General features: G+C 42.7%; 1 protein-coding gene across 10 annotated transcripts in view; it reads right to left on the bottom strand.

Annotated features, from left to right (window-relative positions):
* The window catches only part of SMCO1 (single-pass membrane protein with coiled-coil domains 1), a 28,274-nt gene extending 1,050 nt beyond the window's left edge, over positions 1 to 27,224 (bottom strand). The window contains exons 1-4 of one of the 10 annotated variants that reach the window (XM_059391194.1): positions 27,106 to 27,224; positions 26,888 to 26,968; positions 3,753 to 3,861; positions 347 to 496 (exon numbers count right to left, since the gene is read on the bottom strand). In XM_059391194.1, the coding sequence (XP_059247177.1) occupies positions 347 to 496; positions 3,753 to 3,832 (230 nt within the window). In that variant the 5' untranslated portion in view covers positions 3,833 to 3,861; positions 26,888 to 26,968; positions 27,106 to 27,224. Of the gene's footprint in view, positions 1 to 346; positions 497 to 3,047; positions 3,166 to 3,752; positions 3,862 to 6,972; positions 7,073 to 19,801; positions 20,793 to 22,130; positions 22,537 to 25,943; positions 26,110 to 26,887 lie in introns of those variants that run through there. The other 9 variants (XM_059391192.1, XR_009402450.1, XR_009402449.1 and 6 more) reach the window with 9 other exon arrangements.
* Between the last annotated feature and the right edge of the window lie 755 nt (positions 27,225 to 27,979).

Genomic DNA, 27,979 nt, shown 5'->3' on the forward strand with positions numbered 1-27,979 from the left:
TACAAAACCACGAGAAGAACCATTTTAGAAAGTATTTTAGAAAATATTTTAAAACGAGGACCTGCGCTATACAGGATAGCTTAGTTCTCAGGCCATTCATACTACACATTTCTCAAAAGCATCACCCATTTCTGTGTTAAGCAAGACATTGGCAAACAAGAGACACTGTGACAAGATGTATATGACAGTGCTGGCATATGAATGGCTGCTCAAGTTAAACTTTTTTGAATGAATTGATCTCAGAAAATAGCATTTCTTCACAATCCATTGAAATTCAAGTTTAGAAAGACGGCTGCAAGCTCTCACAAAGCCACAAAATTCCACCAATTTCTCACTGCATACTCACTTGGGGGCCAGAACTGCTCTCCACAGCTCATCCTGGGCTGCCTGGCTTGCCAAAGCCTTGCTGTGCTGTTCAAATCTCTGGGTCAGACTATCCTTGGTGAAGTCCATTTCTTTAAACTGTGCTGCTAAACCTTGGAGTTTGTGATCTACTCTATAGGATAAAAGAATCAAGGGAGACTTTAGGACAAGGGACAAAACTAAGATTTTGCCTTAAAGCTCTAATATATTGTTTATAATCACTATTAATTGGGGTAGCTATTTAAATTTAAGATGACGGATAGATATTCGTATTTGCCGTTCTCTTTAGCCATCATCCTAATTCCTATGTTCCTTATATTGCCAAACTTTTAATGGTCTAATTACTTGAATGATCTGCCACCTCTTGATTTTGTATTGTACTTTATACTTTCAGAAGTATTTTAGGGGCACCTGTCTGGCTAAGTTAATGGAGCCTGTAACTCTCAATCTCAGGGTCTTGAGTTCAAGACCCACACTGGGCATACAGCCTACTTTAAAGAAAGAGGTACTTTAAATACAAGCATTACTTTGATTCTCACAGCAGCCATAAGAAGTGAAGCAGTAATTTTTATCATTCTACTGATAAAGAAACCCAAGGGTGCGTGGTGGGCTCAGTCAGAAGAGTGTGGGACTTTTGATCCCCATGTCATGAGTTCAAGCCCTACATGGGCATAGAGATTACTTAAAAAAAAACAAAAAAAAAAAAAACAAAAAAAAAACAGCTTAACAGATAAAGAAATTGAGTCTCCAAGAGATTGAGACCCAATGTCATAGCTAGCCAGTGCTGGGACCTGTATTTAATAAGGTGCATTTCTCTACTCTACTCTGACTGCCCCAATCCTATCCTACCTTCAAGGATAAGCTCACTTTGCACTGTTTGTTTGAGTCCACTAGCCTTTCTGCCCGGGGACCACCCAGCCAAAGACTTAATTTTCACAGGGACTGCCTCCACTACCTGTCCCTCCCCACCTCCTGCTTTATTTTTAGAGTTAGCATTTCATGAATGAAATTGTAAGCTGTTTGAGGGAGGGAATCAGAGACTATTTCTCCAGGTAAGAATAGTCACCCAGAGTGACTATTTCTGGGTGGCTCAGTAGTTAAGCGTCTGCCTTTGGCTCAGGTCAGGATCCTAGAGTCCTGGGATCAAGCCCTACTTCGGGCTCTCTGCTCAGTGGGAAGCCTGCTTCTCCTCCCACTCTCCCTGCTTGTGTTCCTCTTCCTGTCAAATAAATACATTAGAAAAAACTTTGAAAAAAAAAAAAAAGACCATTTCTGGGACATCTTTACACCTATTCCCTAATATCTAGAAAAGGCCTTAGACAGAACTAATAAAATACATCTCATATGACCGACGTCCCTGATGGGAATGAGTTGCTGAGCTGCTGTGTAACCCCGCAGGGGCATTTGGGTAGCTCTAAAAAGCCTTAATCATCAGGGGGCGCTGTGGCACCAGAATTACGTCAAACTGAATCACAGGGAACTGAAACAACTCAGTTGCCTGAAGGGCCCCGCATTTTTTTTTTTTCATCAAAGAAGTGATACACTAATATACATACCACGTCCCTGAGCTTCTATGTCCCAGTTCTTCTATGACCAGGTTCTGTCCTTTACCATCTTTTCTTCTTGATCCTCACTTTATCTTAAGGCTAATTCAGCTTCAGGTACCACATCTCTCCTAAGCGCTAGACCCATATCTTTATGTTTTGTGCATCTCCACCTGGGTGGAGATGTCAAACTCAGCTGTCCTAAACTGAGAGGCCAACTATCCCTCACCCCCATCATCAGAAATTACTGTAGTGGAATCTTCTTACTGTTCAGGATATTTTGTTTACATACAGATAAGGCCCACTATGAAATGTTTGGTGTTTTGCAATGTCATCTGGCATACTGTTTTGTATTAACTTTGACACCTTTAAGACTATGTTGCTTGTAGGTCATTTTCAGCTTGTCAAGTCAGTGTAAAAGTTCACAATTGTTAACAGTTTTTTTGGAAGCCTCTCACCAAAAAGCATTCCCATACCTTTCCAAATAAATCCTAAACCACATGTCTGCAAATTCAAGTCTGTTTTCTACAATTCCCCAGATTAGTGATACCACCATCTATTCAATTACTTGAACTAAAAATCTCAGAATAATTTTTACCTTTTTTTTCTCCCTCTCCATTAATGCCTCTAAATTATCCCTTCATCTCTATCACCAGTGAGCCAGTTAATAATTATCTTACACTTTGACCTAGGATTGCAGTAGCCTAACTGAATCCTTGCTTTCAATTTCTCTTCAATTAGCTACTACTAATCCATCCTCTAGAAATATGCTGTTGCCATTTTTAAAAGACTTTATTATTTATTTAAGAGAGAGAGAGGAGGAGGAGCAGAGAGGAGAGGGAGAAGTAGGGAGCCTGATGCATGCAGGACTCCATCCCAGGACTCTGGGATCATGACCTGAGCCGAAGGTGGACACTTAACCGACTGAGCCACCCAGAGACCCCAAAATGTTTCTTAAAAAAAATTTTTTTTTTAAATTTCTTTATTTTTCAGTGAGAGAGAGAGAGAGAAGGAGAAAAAGCACAAGCGGGGGAGGGGCAGGCAGAGGAAGAAGCAACCTCCCCACTGAACAAGGAGCCCAATGTGGGACTTAATTCCAAGACCGTGGGATCATGACCTGAGCCGAAGGCAGACACTTACCTGACTGAGCCACCTAGGCATCCCTAGAAATGTGCTTCTGAAACATAATTCTGTTCATGTAACTCAACCGATTATCCATGTTGCCCGTTGATACAGTTAGAGCCAAACTCGGTATCTTCAGGAGGATAAACATAAAACCTTTAACCGTTGCTCTTATCTTCTGCCAGTCCTTTCATAGCCTAGTCACTAATCACGTGAGACATCTAGCAGCTGACTGAAAAGAGCATGGGATTCCAGGGATCTGTGGCTTCCATATACTTTTCCTCACCCCAGAATTCCTTCCCGTATTTTTCTTTCTCATAACCCTTTACTCACACTTTAAGATCTAGCTTAAATGTCTCTCTATAAAGGGTCCCTTTTCCGAGTATAAAAGGCAAAATTAATTGATCCTTTCTTCCTGTCCTCCGGGCTCTTTAGGAAAATCACATTAAATTCTAGTATTTTTGAATACTTATGGTCTCCCTATAGGCTTTGAACTCCTTGAGGACAGAAAACATGTTTTACTTATTTTGTATACCTAGAATATAGCACATGCATTAATTGAATGAAGTCACCTGGAATGGAAATAATTTTTATTATTAATTTATATTTTTTAACTTAAAAAATATAAAGTGGTTTAAACTTACACCACTTTAAACAGAGATAGAATTCTAATTAGCATATCTATAGTTCTTTGCCTGTTTTTATTCTTTATTCTTCTCTTACCCATCTTCCCAGTAAAAGCAGACAATGCTTGCTCCCTCCCTGGAGCCCTTAGGAACCTTTTCATCGCCTCCTTCAAGCATATCAGGGTTGTGGTTTCATTGTTCATCTTCTTAAGGCAAAATGAAAGGAAACAAAATAAGGAAAACAAAAACCTAGTGGAGGTTTGAATCCAGGGTTTTCTGTTGTCTTCCACACAGCAACAGGCAGCGGCAGGATGAGTATTTGATCTAAATTCTGTCTGAAAGGTCACTCAGTACAAGAAGCTTTTAATAGCTTGTATATCCAAATATAGTTTCAAAGAACTCATCGTGTGAGCACAGGTGTCCTAGAACGCACTGTAATATTTGCTTTTGTAAAGTGAGCCATAGTACATCAACAAACGAGATGTAATCATGGCTCTGCGTGTATTCCAGCAAATGTATATATGGATATATACGAGGATTAAATTTGATGGAAATATTACTCTCAAATTTTAACAGCTTAATTATTCAACTATAATCTTAAATTAAGTTTAAAGAGATCTCCTGACCTTATATGTAGTATTATATCAATGCCAAAAATCTAATCATCCTCAAAAAATAATAAATATTGAGAGTTTCTAGTATTGGATTAAGTATTGAAAATAAAAACAAGAGTTCCTGGATGGCTTGGTTGGTTAAGGGTCTGCCTTCCGTTCAAGTCATGATCTGGGAGTTCCAGAATGGAGCCCTGCATCAGGCTCCCTGCTCAGAGGGGAGTCTGCTTCTCCCTCTGCCCCTCACCCTGCTGGCATGCTCTTTCTCTCCCTCAAATAAATCCTTAAAAATAAATACATACATACACACATACATATATATGTATGTACATAAATACGTAACAAAATAAAAACAGACATAAAACAGGACCCCTGAATTTAATGTGTTTAAACTCTAATTGGGAAGGTAGGACATACACTTAAAAAGAAAATGCATATACAAGGTTGTGCACCAAATAGGTACAGACCATAAAAATCATAGATTAGAGTAAGTCACTGTAAGTGCCTATTTAGCTAGAGCAGCTCCATCCTGACACTGTTCCCCCCCATCCCCCCAGCCCCCCCACCCCCGCCCCCAGCCCAGGGAACTTACTTAAAAACAAGTCCCAGAAACTAGTCCCAGGTAACAAAGCCCAAATACAAGGGTGGGTCAGGCCAGGTGGAGGTATTCAATCAGTGGGGGCACATACTGCTCCTAGCTACCGAGGAGTATGCGCCCCACCCTTTGGGTACCTTTTGGGTGCCCATTCTTTTTTTTTTTTTTTTTTTAAGGATTTTATTTATTTATTTGACAGACAGAGATCACAAGTAGGCAGAGAGGCAGGCAGAGAGAGACTGAGAGAGGGAAGCAGGCTCCCTGCTGAGCAGAGAGCCCGATGTGGGACTCGATCCCAGGACCCTGAGATCATGACCTGAGCCGAAGGCAGAGGCTTAACCCACTGAGCCACCCAGGTGCCCTTGGGTGCCCATTCTGACCAAGGTGATAGGCTAGTTCAAATATCTACATAGGGAAAATTGTAATTCAATTGGTCACTTACGTGTGACCTAGCAGGACTGTGCAGCTTTCTCTGTGTTACAATCTCATTGGCCACCTGTGTGTGGCCAGGCCCAACCACATGACCTTTGCCCATAAAAGCTAGTCTGTAAGGCAGAGAGTGGTCGCCTCTTTGCAAGAGACGGCCTGGGCTGGTCAGTTTGATTCTCGATGTTTGGCGCAAAATAAAGCTTTGCTTGACCTTTGCTTTTTATTAGTCTTGCTCCTTTGACCATGGACCCAACATCACTAAATCCTTGGATAATTGAGAAATGCTAACATTGAAAGTAGAAATTGAGCTTATCCTTAAAGGAAAAGTAGGTCTTTGATTATTGAGCCCCGCATCGGGCTCTCCACTCAGCAAGGAGCCTGCTTCCTCCTCTCTCTCTGCCGGTCCCTCTGACTACTTGTGATTTCTGTCAGTCAAATAAATAAATAAAATCTTTAAAAAAAAAAAAAAGAACATAGGTGAGGTTCGGTGGGGTGAGGTCCGGAGCTGAAGACCAAGAAAGAATTCTTGAGACATCTTTGGTGTAAAGTGATGATTTATTAAATTAAAGCACACGGACAGGACCCACGGGCAGAAAGAGCTGCTGCCTTGGGGTTGTGAGGGGTGGCAGGTTATATATTACCGGTTTGGAGGCAGTAAGGAAAAAAGGGAGGTTTCAATAGAACTTTCATATGCTAAAGAGGACCTACAGGATACCGGATGCCTTGAGGCCTTGTCATTGTCAAGGTGTTTTCCTCTAGCAAGGTATTAACATTAAGATAGTTGGGAGACTCCTAAAGAATGTCACAATATATCCCACCCAGGAATGGGAGTGGGGGAAGGTTTCAGGGTGTCAGCCTTTTGCTTTGTTCTCAGCCAGCCTTCTGTTCCCTCATCATTGTGAGCAAAATCACAAAGGCAAAGTAGATGATGTGGTCAGGAAACAATGGGTGGATATGCTTTAAGCAAAAAATTCATGTGAGGGGGCACCTGGTTGGCTCAGTGGGTTAAAGCCTCTGCCTTCGGCTCAGGTCATGATCCTGGGGTCCTGGGATTGAGCCCCACGGTCGGTCGGGCTCTCTGCTCAGTGGGGAGCCTGCCTCTCTGCCTACTTGTGCTCTCTGTCAAATAAATAAAATCTTTTTTTTTAAAATTCATGTGAGGAAACAACAACATTTAACAAAATCTTAATAAAATCATTTATTTATTTGACAGAGAGAGAGAGAGCACAAGCAGGGGGAGAAGCAGAAGGAGAAGGAGAAGCAGAGAGCCTACCATGGGGCTCAATCGATCACAGGACCTCAGGATCCTGACCTGAGCTGAAGGCACTTGCTTAACTACTGAGCCACCCAGGTGCCCCTGAAAAAATAAAATCTTAAAACAAAAAAACAAAACTCAACCACTTTTTACTATTTGAAGTGTATGGCTCTGTGGTGTTAAGCATGTTTATCCTGTGGCCCAGCCATCACCAGCAGCCTTCTCCAGAACATTTTCATCCTCCCCAGCTGAAACTCTATACCCATTAAATACCAGCTCCACATTCTCTCCTCTCAGTCCCTGAAACCACCACTCTACTTTTTGTCCCTATGAATTTCAGTCCTCCAAGTCCTGAAATAAGTGGAATTGTATACTATTTGTCCTTTTGTGACTGGGAGGAAAGTTTTTCTGGTGACAGAAAACATACACATAGTAGAAGTGGTCTCTCTTCATCTCTCATATTGTTGAATCTTCGTGTCATGCCTGGTACTGCGGCAGTCACCTTCCATGACCATGAGGGGAACGAGCTGCAGAGAGCAAGCCAAGACAGCAGAGCAGACAGATGAAAAGAAACTAACATGACAAAAAGAAGTATGAACGTTCCTTAAGAAATTAGAAGTGGCAATCATATAAACCTGCAATCTCACTTCAGGGGATATAGTTTTAAAAAATTGAAAGTGGATGTTAGAAGAGGTATCTGCACTCCGATGTTCCTTGCAGGATTACTCCCAATAGCCAAGTTACGGAACAACCTAAACTGTCCAGAAAGAAAGAAATCCAGCTGTTGTGTCAATGTGGATGGGCCTTGAGGACATTGTGCTAAGTAAAATAAGCCAGACAGAGAAAAACAAATACTGCAGAGTTAATCACTTATATATGAAATCTACACAAAAAGTCAAACTCAGAAACAGGAAATAGAAAAGTGGTTGCCATGGGTGGATTGATATGTTTTGGAATACAGGTGAGGTTCGGTGGGGTGAGGTCCGGAACCAATGGCCAAGAAAGAATTCTCAAGATGTTTTTGGTGCAAAATCGTTTTATTAAAACATGGGGACAGAAACCCAAACCAGAAACCTCTCACCAAATTAATGTCTCCCAGAATAATTCCCGTGCTAGTGTGCTTATTTTAAGGCATAAGTTTGCCTTATTAAGCCTTTCATAGTTGGGCTTCTGTTCTTTTGTTTTTTTAAAGGTTTTATTTATTTGTCAGAGAGAGCAGAAGGAGGGGGAGCAGCAGGCAGAGAAGAAGCAGGCTCCCCACTGAGAAAGTAGCTCGATGCGGGTTTCGGTCCTGCAATCATGACTAGAGCCCAAAGCAGACATTTAACGGACTGAGCCACCCAGGCTCCCTTTGGGCTTCTGTTCTTAAGGAGTTAAGAGTTCAGTGAAGGATACTTTGTATATCAGGTTCCTCTTTGCGAAGGTTTCTTCTGAAGCCCTTCATTGCTTTCTTAGGGGTAGATCAGTGGCTAGAACCTTGACAAGGATATGAAACAGAAGGAAGGAGAGAATGGTGGGGACTTTGATTTTGCTGCAATCTCTCTCTCCTGCTCAGAATAAGGCATTGTGGAACCCCACCCCCGGAAGAATGTTTGGAGAAGGCGAAGAGTAAAAAAAAGTTGTGCTCTGGGGTCAGAGCCTACCAATTGCAGCCAGTACTGTTTCCTCTTGGGTCCTATCTGCCTATCCAGATCCAGTATATGTTCCCTTCTCACCACTTTCACTGACTACCTCTTTTTTTTTTTAAGATTTTATTTTTAGGGACGCCTGGGTGGCTCAGTTGGTTAAGCAGCTGCCTTCGGCTCAGGTCATGATCCCAGCGTCCTGGGATCGAGTCCCATATCGGGCTCCTTGCTCCGCAGGGAGCCTGCTTCTCCCTCTGACTCTGCCTTCCACTCTGTCTGCCTGTGCTCGCTCTCACTCTCTCTCTCTCACAAACAAATAAATAAAATCTTAAAAAAAAAAACAAAAAACTAAGATATCTTTGTAAAAAAAAAAAATAAGATTTTATTTTTATTTATTTGAGAGAGAGAGAGAGAAAGAGAGCACAAATGGGGGTGAGGAGGGGTAGAGGGAGAGGGAAAAGCGGATTCCCCTGAGCAGTGAGCCCAATCCCAGGACTGATTCCAGGACCCTGAGATCATAACCAGAGCTGAAGGCAGACACTTAACCAACTGAGCCACCCAGGTGGCCCCCACTGACTACCTCTTGTCTGTGTAGACCTAAACAATACCAGCTGATCACTTTATCCTTGATTGCCTGATTGCCTTTTATCCAGTCCAAACTTTTATAATGTCCAGATCTGCCAGGTTCATCTTCCTTATCCTCCTGGTCCCCTGTCATATTGCTTTCCAAACTATTTTTTTAACTAGTCAATTTGTTGTTTTAAAGATTTTATCTGTTTTTTTGACAGAGACACAGGGAGAGAGGGAACTCAAGGCAAGGAAGGGGGAGAGGGAGAAGCAGGCTCCCCACTGAGCAGGGAGTCCGATGTGGGGCTGGATCCCAGGACCCCGGGACCATGAACTGAGCCAAAGGCAGACACTTAACGACTGAGCCACCCAGGTGCCCCCTCAACTTGTTTTTTTGAAAGCAGTTTTAGGCTCACAGCCAAAAGAGCCAAAAGTACAGACAGGATCACCTTGCCCTCAGACAGGCATAGCTTCCCCCACTATAGACCTCCTCACCACAGCGGTTATAGTACCCACTTCTGATGAGCGTACAGACTCATCATTATCTCCCAAAGTGCATAGTTTACATTAGGGTTCACTCTTGGTGGTGTCCATTCTATGGGTTTTGACAAATGTATAATAACATGTATGTATTCACCATTCTAATAGTATACAGAATAGTTCCACTGTTCTAAAACTTCTGTGGTTTGCCTACTCACCTCTCCTTCCTGCCCCGCTGCCCACCCCCAACCCCTGGTAACCACTGATCATTTTATGGTCTCTGTACTTTTACCTTTTCCAGAACGTCATATGGCTGGAATCATACAGTATGGAGCCTTTTCAATTGATTTCTTTCACTCATACTATGCATTTAAGTTTCCTCCATGTCTTTTCATGGCTTGATAACTCAGTTCTTTTTGGTGCTGAATTAATATTTCATTGTCTGGATGTGCCACAATTTCTTTATTCATTCACCTCCTAGAAAAATCTTGAATATTTCCAAGTTTTGGCAATTATTAATGAAACTGCTATAAACATCCATGTGCAGGTTTTTGTAAGGGCCTAAGTTTTCAGTTTATTTGAGTAAATACCAAGGAGCATGATTGCTGGATTACATGGTTAAGAGGATGTTTATGTTTGTAAGAAACTGCCAAGCTGTCTTTCAAAGTGGCTGTACCATTCCACATTTCTACCAGCAGTGAATGATAGTTTTTGTTGCTTCTCATCCTTGCCAACACTTGGTGTTGTCACTGTTTTGGATTTTGGCCATTTAAATAGATGTGTAGTTGTATGTTATTGTTTTAATTTGCATTTCCCCAATGACAAATGACGTTAAGCTTCATGGCTTACTTGCCATCTGTGTATCTTCTTTGGTGAAATGTCTGTCCAGGTGTTTTGCCCTTTTTATTTTTTATTTAAAAATTTTTTTGTTGTTGTTGTGCCCTTTTTAAAAAATCAGCTTATTTCTTATTATTGAGTTTTAAGGGTTCTTGGCACATTTATCAGTTGTGTCTTTTTCAAATATTTCCTCCCACAAAACTTTTTTTTTTTTAAAGATTTTATTTTATTTTTTTATTTGACAGATAGAGATCACAAGTAGGCAGAAAGGCAAGTAGGGAGAGGGGGGAAGCAGGCTCCCCACTGAGCAGGGAGCCTGATGTGGGTCTCGATCCCAGGACCCTGGGATCATGACCTGAGCCGAAGGCAGAGGCTTTAACCCTGTATCCCTTCCTGCTTTTTATTGCAGGGCATAGATCTTTGAAAGAATGCTGTGCTCAACAGCTGAACAGAGGGACGCCTGGGTGGCTCAGTGGGTTAAGCAGCTGCCTTTGGCTCAGGTCATGATCCCGGTGTCCTGGGATCGAGTCCCACATCGGGCTCCTTGCTTGGCAGGGAGCCTGCTGCTCTGTCTGCCTGTGCTTGCACTCTCTCTCTCTAACAAATAAATAAATAAAATATTAAAAAAAAAAAAAAGTTGAACAGAAGTACCAGCAAATAAATAGGACTCTGCTCTGCTAAGACCAACACCTGAAGACAACAAACCTCTAAAGCTGCAGCAAGGGTTGCCGTATATTATAGAGCTGAATCATGTACTAACAATCAAATTCTTTGAGAACGATACTTTCAGTACTGAACTCAAAGTATAGATACCAAACAGAGTAATGTTAATTTCAGAGGCTTCTAACTCAGGGAGAAGATCCAGGAGTTTTTGCTAGAGATTAAGTTACCATTAGCAAGCTTACTAACAGCCATCTTGCCCTAAGAGTTCTTTTAACAGTAGGACATGTGCAAAGAAATAGAATTTGTTAAAATGATACTTTGTTCCTGGGGCTGTCAACCTGGTTTTGTCCATTTTGCGCTTTTACTCATAGTGCAATCTTAAGAAAGATGTATGCAGTCCAGATACTTACTACCACAGTCAGAGAAATAAGTTCCTTAATTAGTGAGTTTATACAGACTATATAATGTCTGAGCTTGTATTATAGAAAGAGAATTCTTTTTTTTAAAAAATATTTTATTTATTTATTTGACAGACAAAGATCACAAGTAGGCAGACAGGCAGGCAGAGAGAGAGGAGGAGGAGGAAGCAGGCTCCCCACAGAGCAGAGAGGCTTGATCCCAGGATCCTGAGACCATGACCAGAGCTGAAGGCAAAGGCTTTAACCCACTGAGCCACCCAGGTACCCCTAGAAAGAGAATTCTATACATTTTATCAGTTCTATTGCCAGACTCACCCCTGCAGCTGGCCCAGTCACCATATAAAAACAAGATCCAGACAACTGTACTGATTCTAGGCCATCACTCCATTTGCTTGCTACCTGCTTATGTTTCCTTCTCCCTTACTTCTAGATTCCAGTTTCTAAAACCTGGTTTAGTGTCCTACAGGCCGAACTATCCTTGGGCTCTGATCAGATTGACACAAATTTTTGTTCTACGACTTCTTAGTTCCATCATTAGTTAGTTCTATCTATTAATTAATTAATTCTACCTATTAATTGATGGAGCCCATGATCAAAGGAGCGAGACTGATACAAAGCAAAGGTCAAGCAAAGCTTTATTTCACGCCAGTATGGAGAATCAAACTGATCGGTCAGGGCCGTCCCTTATGGAGAAAGCGACGACGCCCAGCTTCACAGACTAGCTTTTATAGAGCAAAGGCCATATGGTTGAACCTGGCCAATGAGATTGTCTCCACCTGACCTGACCCATCCTTGTATTCGGGCTCTGTTATCTCCACCTGACCTGACCAGTACTGGTTTCCCAGACTTGCTTCTAAGTACGTTCCTCTAGGGGTGGGGGGCAGGGTCAGTTTAAGTTTTACTGCACAAACAACAGAATGGCTGTTCAACCAAGATGGAGTCGCCCTGGCTAAGTGGGCCCTTATATTAATATCTCTCAGCCCCTATTTCTATATTTATAAAATGGGGATCATAGCAGTAGCAAAAAACCTTTGGAGGGGTTAGTGTACTTTGTGTCAGGTTCCTTTCCTTCGCTGTCTCATTTTTCTACTTCTGTACTGTATGTGCTTCCTGGAATCACCTCAATTCTCCTTTGTGTGAATCTGTGCAATTCTCATCATAGGTCCTGCTCTAGGGTAAGCTAAATTAAGACTACACCCTTACTATCTGTTTCACATTTCTTGTTCAAGCATTAATCTCAAAGAACCTTAGCAGGTCCTACCAGTTAGAGCAGCTATTAATCCCAAAATGTGTGTTAGTTTCAATTTTATTTTACACATATAGGTACATTCATAGGTAGTGGAGTTCTTATAGAAGCTTCCATTAAGAAGCAGCTAAAAAAGACATACACATGGTTTACCTACTTCAAGTCTACTGAATTTTTAAAAATTAATAAAGACATTTTATTTTTGCTTTTTTAAAGATTTATTTATTTATTTTAGAGAGCGAGCAGGGCGGGGAGGGGCCGAGAGTGAGAGAATCCTGAAGTAGACTCCTTGCTAAATGTGGAGCCTGACATAGGGCTCTATATCATGACCCTGAGATCATGACCAGAGCAAGAATCCAGTCAGCTGTTTAACCAACTGAGCCACTCACCCACCTGCCCCAATTAATGACATTTTAAAAATTGAAGTAAATTTACATATACACAGAAAGCTGTATATCATAAGCTTGATGACTATGATGTGATATAATAAGAAATTTATATTTAGTTTTTGTCCCAGTTCTGGGCACAGAGCTAATAAAACTCTTGGTTAACTTAAGTGATAAGAATCATAAGAACATCTGTTATGTTTTCTGTCTCCAGCTCCCAAAACAGGTGAAAAACAGCTCCAGAATGATACAAGCGAAAGGAGTGCCTTCTGTTATTTATAAAAAGCCCCTTTCAAACACACCTGAGTTTATGGTAATGAGGGAATTTTTAAGCAAGCCCCCAAGGATAAGGGCTGGTAGCAAGTGAACCACCAGTGATTATAGAGTTGTAATTTTCAGCCCCACCCCTCAACCCCAGGGGAAAGGGCTGGAGTTTAAGTTAATCACTAATGGCCAACACTTTATCAGTCATGCCTACTCTAATGAAACCTCAAAAAAAAAAAAAAAATCCTAACCAAAAGGGTTTGGAGAGCTTCTGGGTTGGTGAACAAGAACACATCCATAGGTCAGGAGAGTGAGTGATGTACCCCAATCTCCACAGAGACAGAAGCTCCTATGCTCAGGACCCTTCTGGACCTCCCCTTATGTATCTCTCATTTGGCTCTTCGTTTATGTTCTTTAGTATATCCTTTGTAATAAATCAGTAATAACAATAAACTATCTCCCTGGTTCTATAAGCCATTCTAACTAATTATCCAGTTTGAAGAAAGGGTAATGGGAACCTGACAACTTGGGACTTACAATTGGTTTTTGAAATGGGGACAGTCTTGAGGGACTAAGTCCTTACCTTGCAGGGTCTGTGCTAACTCTTGGGGGTTAGTTTTAGAATTGCATTAAATTGTAGGACACCTCTCCAGGGTCTTCCAAGAACTGGAGAACGGCTTGGTGTGGAAAATCCCACACATCTGGTGTCAGAAGTATTGAGTATAGAGAGGAAATGGTGCTTTTCCTTTCAGATTTATCACAGAGTGAACACCTTCATGTAACTTTAGCCCAAATCAAGAAATAAAATATGGCCAACATGCCAGAATTGGCATGGTCTTCAGGGGCCCTCCCAATTATTGCTCTCCTTCTCTTCCCAAAACATAACTACTGCTGTGGTTTTGGAATGTTGGTGAGGTCAGGGACCAATAACCAAGAAAAAATTCTCAAGACGTCTTTGGTGCAAAATGGTGGGTTTCTTAAAGCACAAGGACAGGACCCCTGGGCAGAAAGAGCTGCTGCATTAGGGTTATGGGGGATGACTGATTATATACTTGGAATTGGGGGAGTTAAGGGAGATTTGCAAAAGAACTTTCATGTGCTAAAGAAGACCTACAAGATATTGAAGATACTGGAGGCCTTGCCATTGTCAAGTTAGGGTTATTTTCCCCTCTAGTAAAGCATTGACATTAAGATAGTTGGGCGTTTCCTGATGAAACCTCACACATATCCCACCTAGGAGTGGGGATGGGTGTTTGCAGGTTGTCAGCTTGTGCTTTGTCCTCAGCTGGCCTTTTGCTCCCTAATCAACTACTATGTCTCAGTATAGGTTAGTTTTGCCCATTTTTAAACCTTTTTGTAAATGGAATCATGCAGTGTGTTATTTTAATAGCTTTATTGAGGTATAATTTGCATATCATATAATTGACCCATTTTAAATGTGCAATTCAAGAGTTTTTAGCATATTCACAGAGCTGTGCAGCCATCACCATAATCAATGCTGAACATTGACATCACTACAAAAAGAAACCCTGTGCCCATCAGTAGTCACTCCCCATTCCTTCCTAACCCTTCTACCCCCTGCCCCAGCACTAGGAACCATTTATCTACTTTTTGTCTTGTTGGGTCCCCAATGTTGGGTCCCCCAATAATGGGTCCATGATCAAAAGAGTGAGACTGATACAAAGCAAAGGTCAAGCCCCTTACAGAGAGGATGACCCCTCCCTGCTTTCCAGACTAACTTTTATAGAGCAGGTTTTTTTTTTTAAGATTTTATTTATTTATTTGACAGAGAGAGATCACAAGTAGATGGAGAGGCAGGCAGAGAGAGAGAGAGGGAAGCAGGCTCCCCGCTGAGCAGAGAGCCCGACTCGGGACTCGATCCCAGGACCCTGAGATCATGACCTGAGCCGAAGGCAGCGGCTTAACCACTGAGCCACCCAGGCGCCCTATAGAGCAGTTTTATATATAACTTTTATATATAACTTTTATAGACCCTTTATAAAGGCCATGTGGTTGGGCCTGGCCACACACAGGTGGCTAACTGAATTACAATTCACCCCATAGTAGCTATGGAAACTAGCCTATCACCTTGGTAGCTAGGAGACAGTATGCGCCCCCACTGATTGAATGTCTCCACCTAACCTGACCCACCCTTGTATTTGGGCTGTTACCTGGGACTGGTTTCCCAGACTTGATTTTAAGTAAGTTCCCCTGGGGGGGGCAAGGTCAATTTAAGTTTTACTGCATAAACAACAAAATGGCTGTTCAACCGAGGTAGGGCCGCTCTGGCTAAATAGGCCCTTACAGTCTCTATAGATTTTTTTGTTCTGGATATTTCATGTAAGTAGGATCATACAATATACAGTTATTTGGGACTGCCTCTTTTTCTTAGCATAATGTTTCCAAGACTCATCCACATTATAGTACATATCTATATGTCGTTCCTTTTTATTGCTGAATAATATTTCATTATGCCATGCAGTGGACTGAATTGTATCCCCCAGAATTCATATACTGAAATCCATTGTGACTGTATTTGGAAATAGGGACTTTTAAAGAGATAATTAAGGTTATATGAGGTTGTAAGTGTAGAGGCCTAATCCAATATGACTAGTGTCCTTATAAGAAAATAAGATCAATGAATCTGAAGACAGAGCAATAAAGACTCTTTAAACTGAAGTACAGAGAAGTAAGGCTCAAAAATAATTAACAAAGCCTCAGTAGAGGGGCACCTGGGTGGCTCAGTGGGTTAAAGCCTCAGGTCATGATCCCAGGGTCCTGGGCTCAGGTCATGATCCCAGAGTCTTGGGATCGAGCCCCGAATCAGGCTCTCTGCTCAGTGGGGAGCCTGCTTCCCCTCTCTCTCTGCCTGCCTCTCTGCCTACATGTGATCTCTGTCTATCAAATAAATAAATAAAATCCTTAAAAAAAAGCCTCAGTAGACTATGAGACAATATCAAGAATTCTAATATATATATATATTAGAATTCTGGAAAGAGAGGGAGGAGGTAGAAAAAAATACTTGATAGAAGAAATGTGTCCAAATACGACACATATAAGTCCAAGAAGTTCAAAGTCATCAAGCAGTGTATGTATATGCTGCTGCTTGGGCTTCTTCTTCATATACATATATTAAGATGGAAAAGCATGTCAAAGATGCCTAGTTGATAACACTTTCTTGCATAACTGAAATTTGCTAAGAGGGTAGAAATTAAGTGTCTTCACTGAGGGAAAAAAAGAAATATGTGTGGTGATGGATGTGATAATTAACTAGATGGGCAGAATCCTTTTACAATGTGTGTGTCTTACAAATCATCACATTGAGCACTTTAAATATCTTATAATTTTGCCAATAAAGCTGGAAAGAAAAAACCATACTAAAGCACATCAAAATCAAATTGTTGAAAGATAGTGATGAAGAGAACATCTTAAAAGCACCAAAGGGGAAAAAAAGATTCAATAAATACAGAGAAACAAAAATAAACATTACTGATGATTTCCCATCAGAAACAATACAATTAAACAAAACAAAAACACAGGGGAAAAAACTATCAACCTATAGTTCTCTATCCAACAAAAATATCCTGCAAAATTGAAGGTGAAATAAAAAGACATTCATAAATAAGAAAGGTAAGATTGGAGTAGGGTGGGCCCTTACTCCAATATGACTAGTATTGTCTTAGTTCTTTTAGGCTGTTATTAAAAATATATATATCACAGGCCTGGTAGCTTATAAACACAGGAATTGGGACACCTGGGTCCCTGCATTGGGCTCCTTTCTCAGTGGGGAGCCTGCTTCTCCCTCTATGTGTGCTCCCTCCATCTCTCATTCTCTCTCTCAAATAAATAAAATCTTTAAAAAAAAAGTAAATATACACAGGAATTTATTATTTATTTATTTAGTTTAAGCTTTTTAATTTATTTATTTAACAGACAGAGATCACAAGCAGGCAGAGAGGCAGAGGGCAAGAGAGACGGAGGAAGCAGGCTCCCTGCTGAGCAGAGAGCCAGATGTGGGGTTCAATCCAAGGACCCTGGGATCATGACCCGAGCTGAAGGCAGAGGCCTTAACCCACTGAGCCACCCAGCTGCCCCAGGAATTAATTTTTCATAGTTCTGGAGGCTGGAAAATCCAAGATCAAGGCACCAGCATGACTGCCTTCTGGTGAGGGCCGTTTTCCTATTTCGTAGCTGCTATCTCCCTGTTGTATCCTTACATGATGCAAGAGGCTAGGGATCTCTCTTGAGTCTCTTTTGTAAGGCACTAATCCTTTTCACTAGGCCTCCACCCTCCTGACCTCAGCACATTACAAAGGCCCTACCTCTAAAAACCTTTGGGGTTAGCTTTCAACATATACATTTTAGGGGGGTCACGTTTAAGTGTCTTCATAAGAAGAGACGAGACCCAGAGAGAGACACATAAGGGTAGACGGTTGTGTCAAGAGAAAGACAGATTGTAATCCGAGAGGCTATTAACCATGGAATGCCAAGGTTTGCTGAACTAAGAGATGTAAAGGATTCTCCCCTCAGGCTTCAGACTGATGATACCTGGTTTGCAGACTTCTGGTTTCCAGAAAATTCTTAAGACATATTCTTTTATGGCTTCAGCCACCCGGCTTATAGTACTTTGTTATGGCAGTGCTAAGAAACTAATATGCCATGTGTCCCTAGAGAAATGAAAATGTATATCCACAATATATTTGTATGTGAATATTCATAGAAGCTGCATTTATAATAGCTTGAACTAGAAACAAGCTAAGTTTCCATCAATATGTGAATCAATTGACAAAGTGTGATATATTCATACAATATTACTCAGCATTAAAATTGAATATACCATGGATAAATACAACAAAATATACAAATTTCAAAAACATGCTAAGAACAAGACATTATGCTGTATGATTCTGTTGAAGTTTGAAAATAGGCAAAACTTACCTATCATGAGAGATACTGGTTCTGTGATAATTATTCGGACAAAGGTTTGCTAAAACTCAGTGAGCTATATACTTAACTTTTAAAATTATGTAAACTAGGGGCGCCTGGGTGGCTCAGTGGGTTAAGCCGCTGCCTTTGGCTCAGGTCATGATCTCAGGATCCTGGGATCGAGTCCCACATCGGGCTCTCTGCTCAGCAGGGAGCCTGCTTCCTCCTCTCTCTCTGCCTGCCTCTCTGCCTACTTGTGATCTTTGTCTGTCAAATAAATAAATAAAATCTTAAAAAAAAATTATGTAAACTATACCCAACACTGTTGATCAAAATATGCTGTAAAAACTTATAATGAATATTTGTAGCAGCTTTAGTCATAATAAACAAAAACTGGAAACAACCAAAATGTTGCCCATCAATTGATGAGTAGGTAGATAAATTGTGGTTTAGCCATATGTGTCAGTCTTCTGGGGCTATCGATGTGATTTTTGGAGTAGTGTCTGGAGCCAATAGGCAAGAAAGAATTCTTGAGACATCTCTGGCGCAAAAAGGTGGTTTTATTAAAACAAGGGGACCGGACTCCTGAGCAGAAAGCATGGCTAACACTTCAGGATTGTGAGTAGTAACTGATTATATACTTTGGGGTTGGGGAAAGTGAAGATAAGGGACGTTCCAAAAAGACTTTAATATGCTAAAGAAGACTCACAGGTTCCTGGAGGCCTTGCTATTGTCAAACTAGGGTTGTTCCCCCCACTCCTCCAGCAAAGCATTAACATTAAGAAAGTTAGGAGTGGGGCGCCTGGGTGGCTCAGTGGGTTAAAGCCTCTGCCTTCTGCTCAGGTCATGATCTCGGGGTCCTGGGATCAAGCCCCGCATCGGGCTCTCTGCTCAGCAGGGAGCCTGCTTCCCCATCTCTCTGCCTGCTATTCTGCCTACTTGTGATCTCTGTCAAATAAATAAATAAAATATAAAAAAAAATAAATTTAGGAGTTATTGTGCTCTGCCTATCTCAAGTATTTCTCAGTGGGGTGCAGGTTATAAAAGGACATTTAATTTATCTACGTTTCTTTCTTCCTTTGTTTTCTACATCAGCTACCATGACAGAATACATATAGGCTGGGTGGCATTTCATTTTTCTCATAGTTTTGGTGGCTGGAAGTCCAAGATCAAGGTGTCGCAGGTTTGATTTCTCCTGAAATCTCTCTCCATGGCTTGCAGATTTCTATTGACTTCTTACTGTGTTCTCCATAGCCTTTTCTCTTGTACATGCACCTCTTTGGTGTCTCTTCTTGGAAGCACAGTAGTCATATTGGATTGGGGCCCCACCCTTATGACTTCATTTAACCTTTATTACCTCTTTTATGACCCTCTTTAGTCATAGTGGGAGTTAAGGCTTCACCATATGAATTCGTGAATGTTGGGGGAACAATTCAGTCCATAGCAATTTTTTTATAGTTTTCATTTCTGTCCTTATTTGTTCATGTTTTCCTTAAATCCTGACAATGTTTATAATAGCTCTTTTATTTTTTTATTTATTAAGATTTTACTTATTTATTTGACACACACACACAGAGACAGTGAGAGAAGGAATACAGGCCCCGGGAATGGGAGAGGGATAAGCAGGCTTCCTGCTGAGCAGAGAGCTCGATGTGGGGCTTGATCCCAGGACCCTGGGATCATGACCTGAGCTGAAGGCAGACGCTTAATGACTGAGCCACAGGCATCCCTAGAACATAGCTTTTTAAAAAACAGACTTTAAACACCATTAATTCTATCATATATGTCATATAAAGTTGTTTTGTTAGGGTTTGTAATCAAAGGAGCGAGACTGATACAAAGCGAAGGTCAAACAAAGTTTTATTTCACGCCAAGCATCGAGAATCAAACTGACCGGCCAGGGCCATCTCTTGCAAAGAGGGGACCCCTCTCAGCCTCACAAACTAACTTTTATAGAGGTAGTTTAGCCGGGCTATACACAGGTGGCCAATGAGATTGCAGTACACAGAGAAAACTGCACAGTCATGCTAAGTCTGCCACGCACAGAAAAAAACTGCTAGGTAACACACGGGTGGCCAACTGAATTTCACTTTACCCTAGTAGATATATGTGTGCCCCACTGATTGGATGTCTTCACCTGGCCTGACCCGCCCTTGTATCTAGGCTTTCCAAGTAAATTCCTCTGGGAGGGGCAGGGTCAATCTAAGTTTACTGCATGGGGTCAATCTAAGTTTACTGCATAAACACAAAATGACTCCCTCTGGCCAACCAGGCCCTTATATTCCCCCCTTTTCTTTGGAGATTAGTCAAATCCTTGCCTTTTCAGCCAGTTCTATGTTCTCTGGTTCTAAGGGGTTATATTGAGCATGTAAGTCTAACATTTTTATCGCTCTAGTTTTCTTTTGTACCAATGACACTAGTGCACATGAGTGTCACATGAGTGACATCGGCTGATGAGTTAGCCATTTACCACTTCATCTAATTTCCTACCTATACTTTACATAACAGGCAATAATAAGAGCAACAATAAACTCATAGTCTTTTGAGTCTTAGCTTTAGTCCATGGTCAGCGGGGTCCATTGGCTGAGGCTTCCACCTCTGGGGGGCGTCTTTGTCCTCAGCTCGATTGACGTGACCCACGTGAATCCAGGCCCTGATGCCTTCTACTTTTATCGCTGTGGGGGTGGTCAGGATAACAGTAAATGGTCCCTTCCAGTGAGGCTCCAAGTTCCCCACTTGATAGCGATGTATCCAAACCAAGTCCCCCAGTTGGTAAGGATGTGGTTCCACCTCTGTCTCCGTCCCAGTGTGGGCAGTCCAGATCCCTGCATGGGCTTTAAGACAGACTGTAATGCCTGCAGTGACTGGAGTATAGACTGATCAGTAATTTCTGCTACTCTGTCCTCTTGTAGCCGAGGACAGAGTGGGGGGGGGGTGTCTCCCAAACATTATTTCAAATGCGGTCACCTTGTTTAAATAGGGTGTACACCATGCCCTGAGGAGGGATAAAGGAAGGAGATCCACCCATCCACCGCCAGTCTTCAGAATTAGTTTTGACAAGGTCTCTTTAAGAGTCTGGTTCATTCTCTCTACTTGCCCGGAACTCTGGGGCCAATAGGCACAATGTAGTTTCCAATTTGTGCCCACAGCCTTGGCCAATGTCTGTGAGACTGAGCTTACAAATGCAGGGCCACTGTCTGACCCAATTGCGAGAGGCAGCCCAAACCTAGGAATTATTTCTTCTAGTAGCCTCTTTTGCCTACCACTCCTGCTGTCTCATGTATGGTAGAAAAAGCCTCTACCCAGCCTAAAAGGTATCTACAAAAACTAATATATACTTTTGCCCATATTTTCCGAGTTTCATTTCTGTAAAATCTATTTCCCAATAAATTCCTGGTTTTTTACCTCTTTCTTTTTTCCCTCTTCCCATTCTAGTTCCTCCCACATTAACTGCCTGGCATTGAGCACATCTATCAACTACATCCTGAACCATATACCCTAATTTAGAAACCTGGAATTGCTTGCCTATAAGGTCCTTGAGTTTGCGTGACCCCAAATAAGTACCCTGATGTATCTGCTCTACTAACTTCTTACTTAGTCTTTTTCCCTCTTCCCATTCTAGTTCCTCCCACATTAACTGACTGGCATTGAGCACATCTATCAACTATATCCTGAACCATACGTCCTAATTTAGAAACCTGGAACCGCTTGCCTTTAAGTTCCTTGAGTTTGCGTGACCCCAAATGAGTACCCTGATGTATCTGGTTTACTAACTTATTACCTAGTCTTCGAGGAAGAATTAACTTTCCTCTTTTAGTCTTAGCCCCGTCACCTTCATAGTCTAATTTAGCCCATTTTTGTAAAGACTTTAAATCTTCCTCTGAATAGTCTGGTTTTTCTGGTAGGGCTAGAGCTGGGAGTATAACCAGCTCTTGCACTGTTTCTCAGGCTGCTTGCTTTGCGGCTCGATCTGCTAATTGGTTTCCTTTTGTAATCAGATCAGTCCCCTTTTGGTGTCCTGAGCAATTCATAACAGCCACCTCTTTTGGGTCCCAAATAGCCTGGAGGAGAACCAATATTTCTCCTCTGTTTTAATTCCTTTTCCTTCTGCTTTTAATAGACCCCTTTCTATATAAATAGCCCCATGTATATGGAGAATAGCAAAAGCATACCTGCTGTCCGTATAGATGTTGGCGGTTTTACCTTTGGCCATCTGCAGTGCCTTAGTGAGTGCAATCAGTTCCGCTTTTTGTGCAGAAGTTCCACGTGGCAGGGCTGCTGTCCAGAGTTCCTGCTCAGGAGAAACCACTGCAGCCCCCGTACCTCTTTCCGTCGACCATGTAGCTACTCCCATCTGTGAATAGAGTCATCTCGGCATCCGGGAGGGGAATGTCTCTGAGATCCAGCATTATTCCACGAGACGTGTGGATGGTCAGCCAGCTCCTCTGGCAGCAGTGTGGCTGGATTTAGTACCACCAGGGGCTGGAAGGTCACTCTTGGTTCATTGAGGAGGAGGGCCTGAAACCCTGTCACTCGGGTTTTCATCATCCAACAGTCGGGTGGAGTCCGGAGAAGGACCTGGATACGTGGGTGGTGGTCAAGATGAGATTTTGACCCAAAGTCAAAATTTGCATCCTTGCAAAGTCAAACCTTGCATCCTTGACCAGGAGGGCCGTGGCAGCAATTATGCAAAGGCACGGGGGTGGGGGGAACCCAGTTGCTACTGGATCTAGTTTCTTGCTAAGATAGGCTACTGGCCTTTGCCAAGGCCCCAGAGTCTGAGTTAAAACTCCTTTGGTCACCCCTGCTTTTTCATCCACATACAAGTGGAAGGGCTTGGTAACATCTGGGATGGCCAATGCTTGGGCACTCAGTAAGGCTGTTTGTAATTCCCCAAATGCTCCTTCTGCCTCAGCTGTCCACTCTATCACAGTGAGCCCTCCTTTTGCCAGTTCGTAGAGAGGTAGGGCAATCTCTGCAAACCACGGTATCCACAGCCTACAGTAGCCTACCGTCCCAAGAAACTCCCTCACTTGTCGGGACATGGTGGGGCGGGGGTATCGGGTGATCACCTGTTTCCTGGACTCAGACAGTGAACGCACTCCTTCGTGGATATCAAAGCCTAAATAAGTGGCGTGGCTCTGACAGAGCTGTGCTTTCTTCGCTGGCACCTGACACCCTTTTCCTGCAGAGTCTGTAAGAGAGCTCTCGTCCTCCCGCAAACATGACTCATAGTCCTCAGCAGCTACTAGCAAGTCATCAACGTACTATAACAGAGTGACTCCTGGGTTGGAGGTTCTGTACTCATGAAAGTCCTCATGTAGGGCCTCGTCGAAGATAGTGGGCGAATTCTTGAACCCTTGGGAAGTCTTGTCCAGGTGAACTGACTTTGGAATCCTTCCTGTGGGTCAGACCACTCAAAAGCAAAAAGGTGCTGAGAACTCCTTTGCTAAAACATGCAGAAAAAATGCATCCTTGAGATCTAAGATGGTATACACAGTTCTTTTGGGGCCCAGGAAGGAGAGTAGGGTATAGGGGTTAGGCACTGTCGGGTGGATATCTTCAACCCATTTGTTAAGTTCCCGCAAGTCCTGGACGGATTGGTACTCCCCAGTCTCGGCCTTCTTGATGGGCAGCAAAGGTGTGTTCCATGGAGATTTGCAAGGAACTAGGATCCCGTCTCCTCAGAGGTGGTTAATGTGTTTTCTGATCCCTTCCTTTGCTTCCCAGGGTAGGAGGGTACTGCCAAATGCAAACAGCCATAGCTGTTGCCTTTAATTGTACTACCACTGGAGGTTGTTCCTTGGCCAAGCCAGGGAGCTTCCCTTCTGCCCAGACTTCAGGAATCTCATCCTGTAGGATTTGGAGAAGGCTCCCCCACTTTGTCTCCTCTGGTTTTGAGACTGGCTTGTAAAAGAGGTAGTCATCTACTGCTGCCATAAGCACTCATACAGTGGGTTGTCTCTAGGTTACAGTCATGCCTCCTTCCGAGAACTGAATGCCAGCTCTTAACTTGTGGAGGAGATCTCTTCCCATCAAGTTATATGGGGCATTAGGGAGGACCAAAAATTGATGTTTAAACTATTCCTGAGGCCAAATTTAAAGTCCTTTCTGTTGCCCATTTATGTCTCTCTGTGCCATTTGCTCCTTGTACCCAGACTTCCTCTCCAAGTAGTTTTCCCATAGGTTTAAGTAATGATGAAAATTGGGCTCCCGTGTCCATCAAAAAAATCAACGGATTTCCCTTCAACTTTAATTTTTACTCCAGTGGCCAGCATTGCCGTCTTCTTTTGGGGGCACTCCATGGCCCAATGTCCTTTTTCCTTACAGTAAGCACACTGATCTGAATCTAAGTCTTCCCACCTGCCTTCTCTGTGCTTAGGCTTTTCCTTCCATTTACTATCCCCTACCCATCTCCTCCTCGCCTCATGTAATGCCAAAACCTTAACCAGTTTTTTCCTCTGTTTTTATCCTCTTGTGCATCCCTGTTGTTAAACACCTTTTCTGCTATTCCCACTAACTCAGTCAGATTCTTCCCTTCAAATCCTTCAATTTTCTGAAGTTTTCTATATCTGGGGCTGACTGACTGACAAAGCAAGATTGTCTAAGTGAGCCATCATGCAACTTCCCTGAAGTTTACCTCAAGTTGTCTAGCTTAAGTAAACAAACATTTAAAGACAATCAAATCTAGAATTTAACATCCATAAAAGTGTGTTATTAAAACACAATTTTTCTCTCTAAATAACCCTCGTTTTCAGAGATAGCCAAACCAGGACTAATTTATTTGAAAAACAAGTCCACTTTTAACAAGCTTGGCCTAATTATTTACATAAGCTCAGCAAAAACAGTGAGGGATCATATACATCTTTTAGAATCTGCTCTGCTGGAGCTTCTCATAAGGAATCTCTAGGTTGAACTTATGATAGCCTCTCCAGGCCAGAAGCCAAGCTACATACTTGCCATCAGACATGCCTGCAATATCTGTCAATTTGGGCAAATTCCTCTTCCTGAGGCCTCCAAAGAATCCTGAGGTTCCTGCACCTTCCAGGAAGTAACATCCTTTACTCACCTGGTGAGGCTGCTGGCAACTCTTTAAGCAAGGTATCAGGCCAACAGTTCCAAAGGGCTTTACATTTCCAGGTTTTATAAAGTCAGCCTTAGTTCCTTTAAGCTATCTAGTCATATATGAGTCTTTTTTTTTTTTTTTAAAGTATGCAGATAATGAGTTTACTAGGTTTCCCTCCCATCATGAATGATGTCACAGACAAAGGGAGGGGGATCTTTCAGATGCTGTCCTGCTTGTGTCCCTCATGGGAACTTAGGAGTGTCTTAGCTAAGGTCTGTCCGCATAAACCCCGCACCAGACTACTCCGTGGAGTAGATGACTGTTATGCCATATGACGCCCGTGAGACTCAGGGTGCAGCCCACTCAGACTTTGTAGTGGAAGCGGTGGAGCCGTACAGACACATTTGCACAGTCAGGCACTCTTCAGATTCAAACAGGTTGGACATCCTCCCCTTTGGGTATCCCTGGCTAATGGGAGGTGATCAGTCTCCCCCCTTCCATTCTTTTACGAATGGATTTAGCTCCGACAGTGGCCTCGGGGCTGTTTTTCTCTCTTTTTACATATCTCCTACTTTTTACATACAGAGTTGCTTTTCTCATTTCCATCAGTCTTAATTACACTTAACAGAATTTTGTACTCTTAGAAATACCTTAACCTCTATTGAAGACTAAATATAAACCAATTGTGAGTTGTTACAACAGAATTCTTTAGATGGCAAATTTATCAATCAGTTAAGTACAGAACATGTTCACCAGCAGATTTCAAAAGCACAAACCCAGTTCCAGCAGCCAACACTCTAGCATTTTATCCCATTTGGTTAAGACCTAGGTGTCCAACAAATCTAATTCCATTTGTCATTCAAGCAACCCTTCACAGTTTCAGGTTACCAAAGACTTCGGAAGCCACTTTAACAATTACCTATTAAAACCTTGAGACAGGATGCCTGGGTGGCTCAGTGGGTTAAGCTGCTGCCTTCAGCTCAGGTCATGATCTCAGGGTCCTGGGATCGAGTCCCGCATCTGCTCAGCAGGGAGCCTGCTTCCTCCTCTCTCTCTCTCTCTCTCTGCCTACTTGTGATCTCTCTCTGTCAAATAAATAAATAAAATCTTAAACAAAAACAAAAACAAAAACCTTGAGACAGACAAATAACCATCTCCACTTCAGATGTCATGCTCTCCTGCCAGCAAGGGGGAGAGACTCGGCAGTCCATGTCGGGCCAGAGAAGGCAAGGAATTCCCCAAAACAAAGGGAGTTTCAGCAGCTGCTTGGGAATATTCCTTAAAGTCTCTGTCCCGAGGTCAGTTCATCCTGTAGTGCCAGTTCAGCTTACCAAAAGTGGCCCACTAGGCACTCATATTCCACGCCCAGCTCCAATGAGCATCACCTTAACGTGGCATTAGACTAACCCCAGTTGGCTCCAGTCATAGCCCTTAACACACAAAATGAGTGAGCGAGAAGCCTCACATCTATTATGAGGAACGGAGAGATGAAAGTCAGAGTCCCTTTACTCTCTGCTTGCCCCATTCCTTCAGTCGTAACAAACAACACAACAGACAACAAAAGGACCAGGCAAAGACAAGCAAAGCAGGCCCAACTATTCTTACCCATAACCTGCCACTGGTGGGGGCTTTCTTTATCCCCCAACTTCCCAGGGGGAGTCAACCCCCCCCAACTGCCCAGGGGAACTCGAACCCCCCCAACCGTCTAGGGGGACTCGAACCTCCCATCGATCTACCAGCAGAGGGATGGGGTGTTTCCGCATCCACTCCAGCCCTGGGGAGCATGGCTGCATCCAGCTTATCCCCTTTGGGCCATACCCTGGAGCTCCAACCAGACAGACAGGTAGGATCCCGTGATCTTACCTCTGGAGGCTTTTCCCAAAAATTCCGATGCTGGCTCAGTTCTCATTGTTTGAATCCGGGTGCTCCCTCCAATGTGAGGATCTGTAATCAAAGGAGCGAGACTGATACAAACCGAAGGTCAAGCAAAGCTTCATTTCGCACCAAGCATCGAGAATCAAACTGACCGGCCAGGGCCATCTCTTGCAAAGAGGGGACCCCTCTCAGCCTCACAAACTAACTTTTATAGAGGTAGTTTAGCCGGGCTATACACAGGTGGCCAATGAGATTGCAATACACAGAGAAAACAGCACAGTCATGCTAAGTCTGCCACGCACAGAAAAAAAACTGCTAGGTAACACACGGGTGGCCAATTGAAATTTAATTTACCCTAGTAGATATATGCGCGCCCCACTGATTGGATGTCTTCACCTGGCCTGACCTGCCCTTGTATCTAGGCTTTGCAAGTAAGTTCCTCTGGGAGGGGCAGGGTCAATCTAAGTTTACTGCATAAACACAAAATGACTGCCTCTGGCCAACCAGGCCCTTACAGTTTCTCCTGATTAGTTTTTCTCCTGAGTATAGGTCACATTTTCTTGGTATTTCAGTATCTAGAGAATTTTCTAAAAAGAAGTTCACCAATGTGAAGTGACAATTCTGTGGATTTTACTATATTCACTGTAAGGGCCTATTTAGCCAGAGGATTCCATCTTGGATTAAACAGTCATTTTGTTGTTTACGCAGTAAAACTTAAACTGTCCTTGCCCCTCTTCCCCCCAGGGGACTTACTTAAAAACAAGTCCCAGAAACCGGTCCCAGGTAACAAAGCCCAAATACAAGGATGGGTCAGGCCAGGTGGAGACATTCAGTCAGTGGGGGCACATACTGTCTCCTAGCTACCAAGGAGTATGGGCCCCACCTTTTGGGCGCCAATTCTGCCCAAGGTGATAGGCTAGTTCAAATGTCTACTATAGGGTAAATTGTAATTCAGTTGGTCACTTATGTGTGACCTAGCATGACTGTGTAGCTTTCTGTGTGTTACAATCTCATTGGCCACCTGTGCGTGGCCAGGCCCAGCCACATGGCCTTTGCCTTTAAAAGGCTAGTCTGTGGGGG

This window comes from Mustela nigripes, chromosome 2, assembly GCF_022355385.1.
Source record: "Mustela nigripes isolate SB6536 chromosome 2, MUSNIG.SB6536, whole genome shotgun sequence".
Lineage (NCBI taxonomy): Eukaryota > Metazoa > Chordata > Mammalia > Carnivora > Mustelidae > Mustela > Mustela nigripes.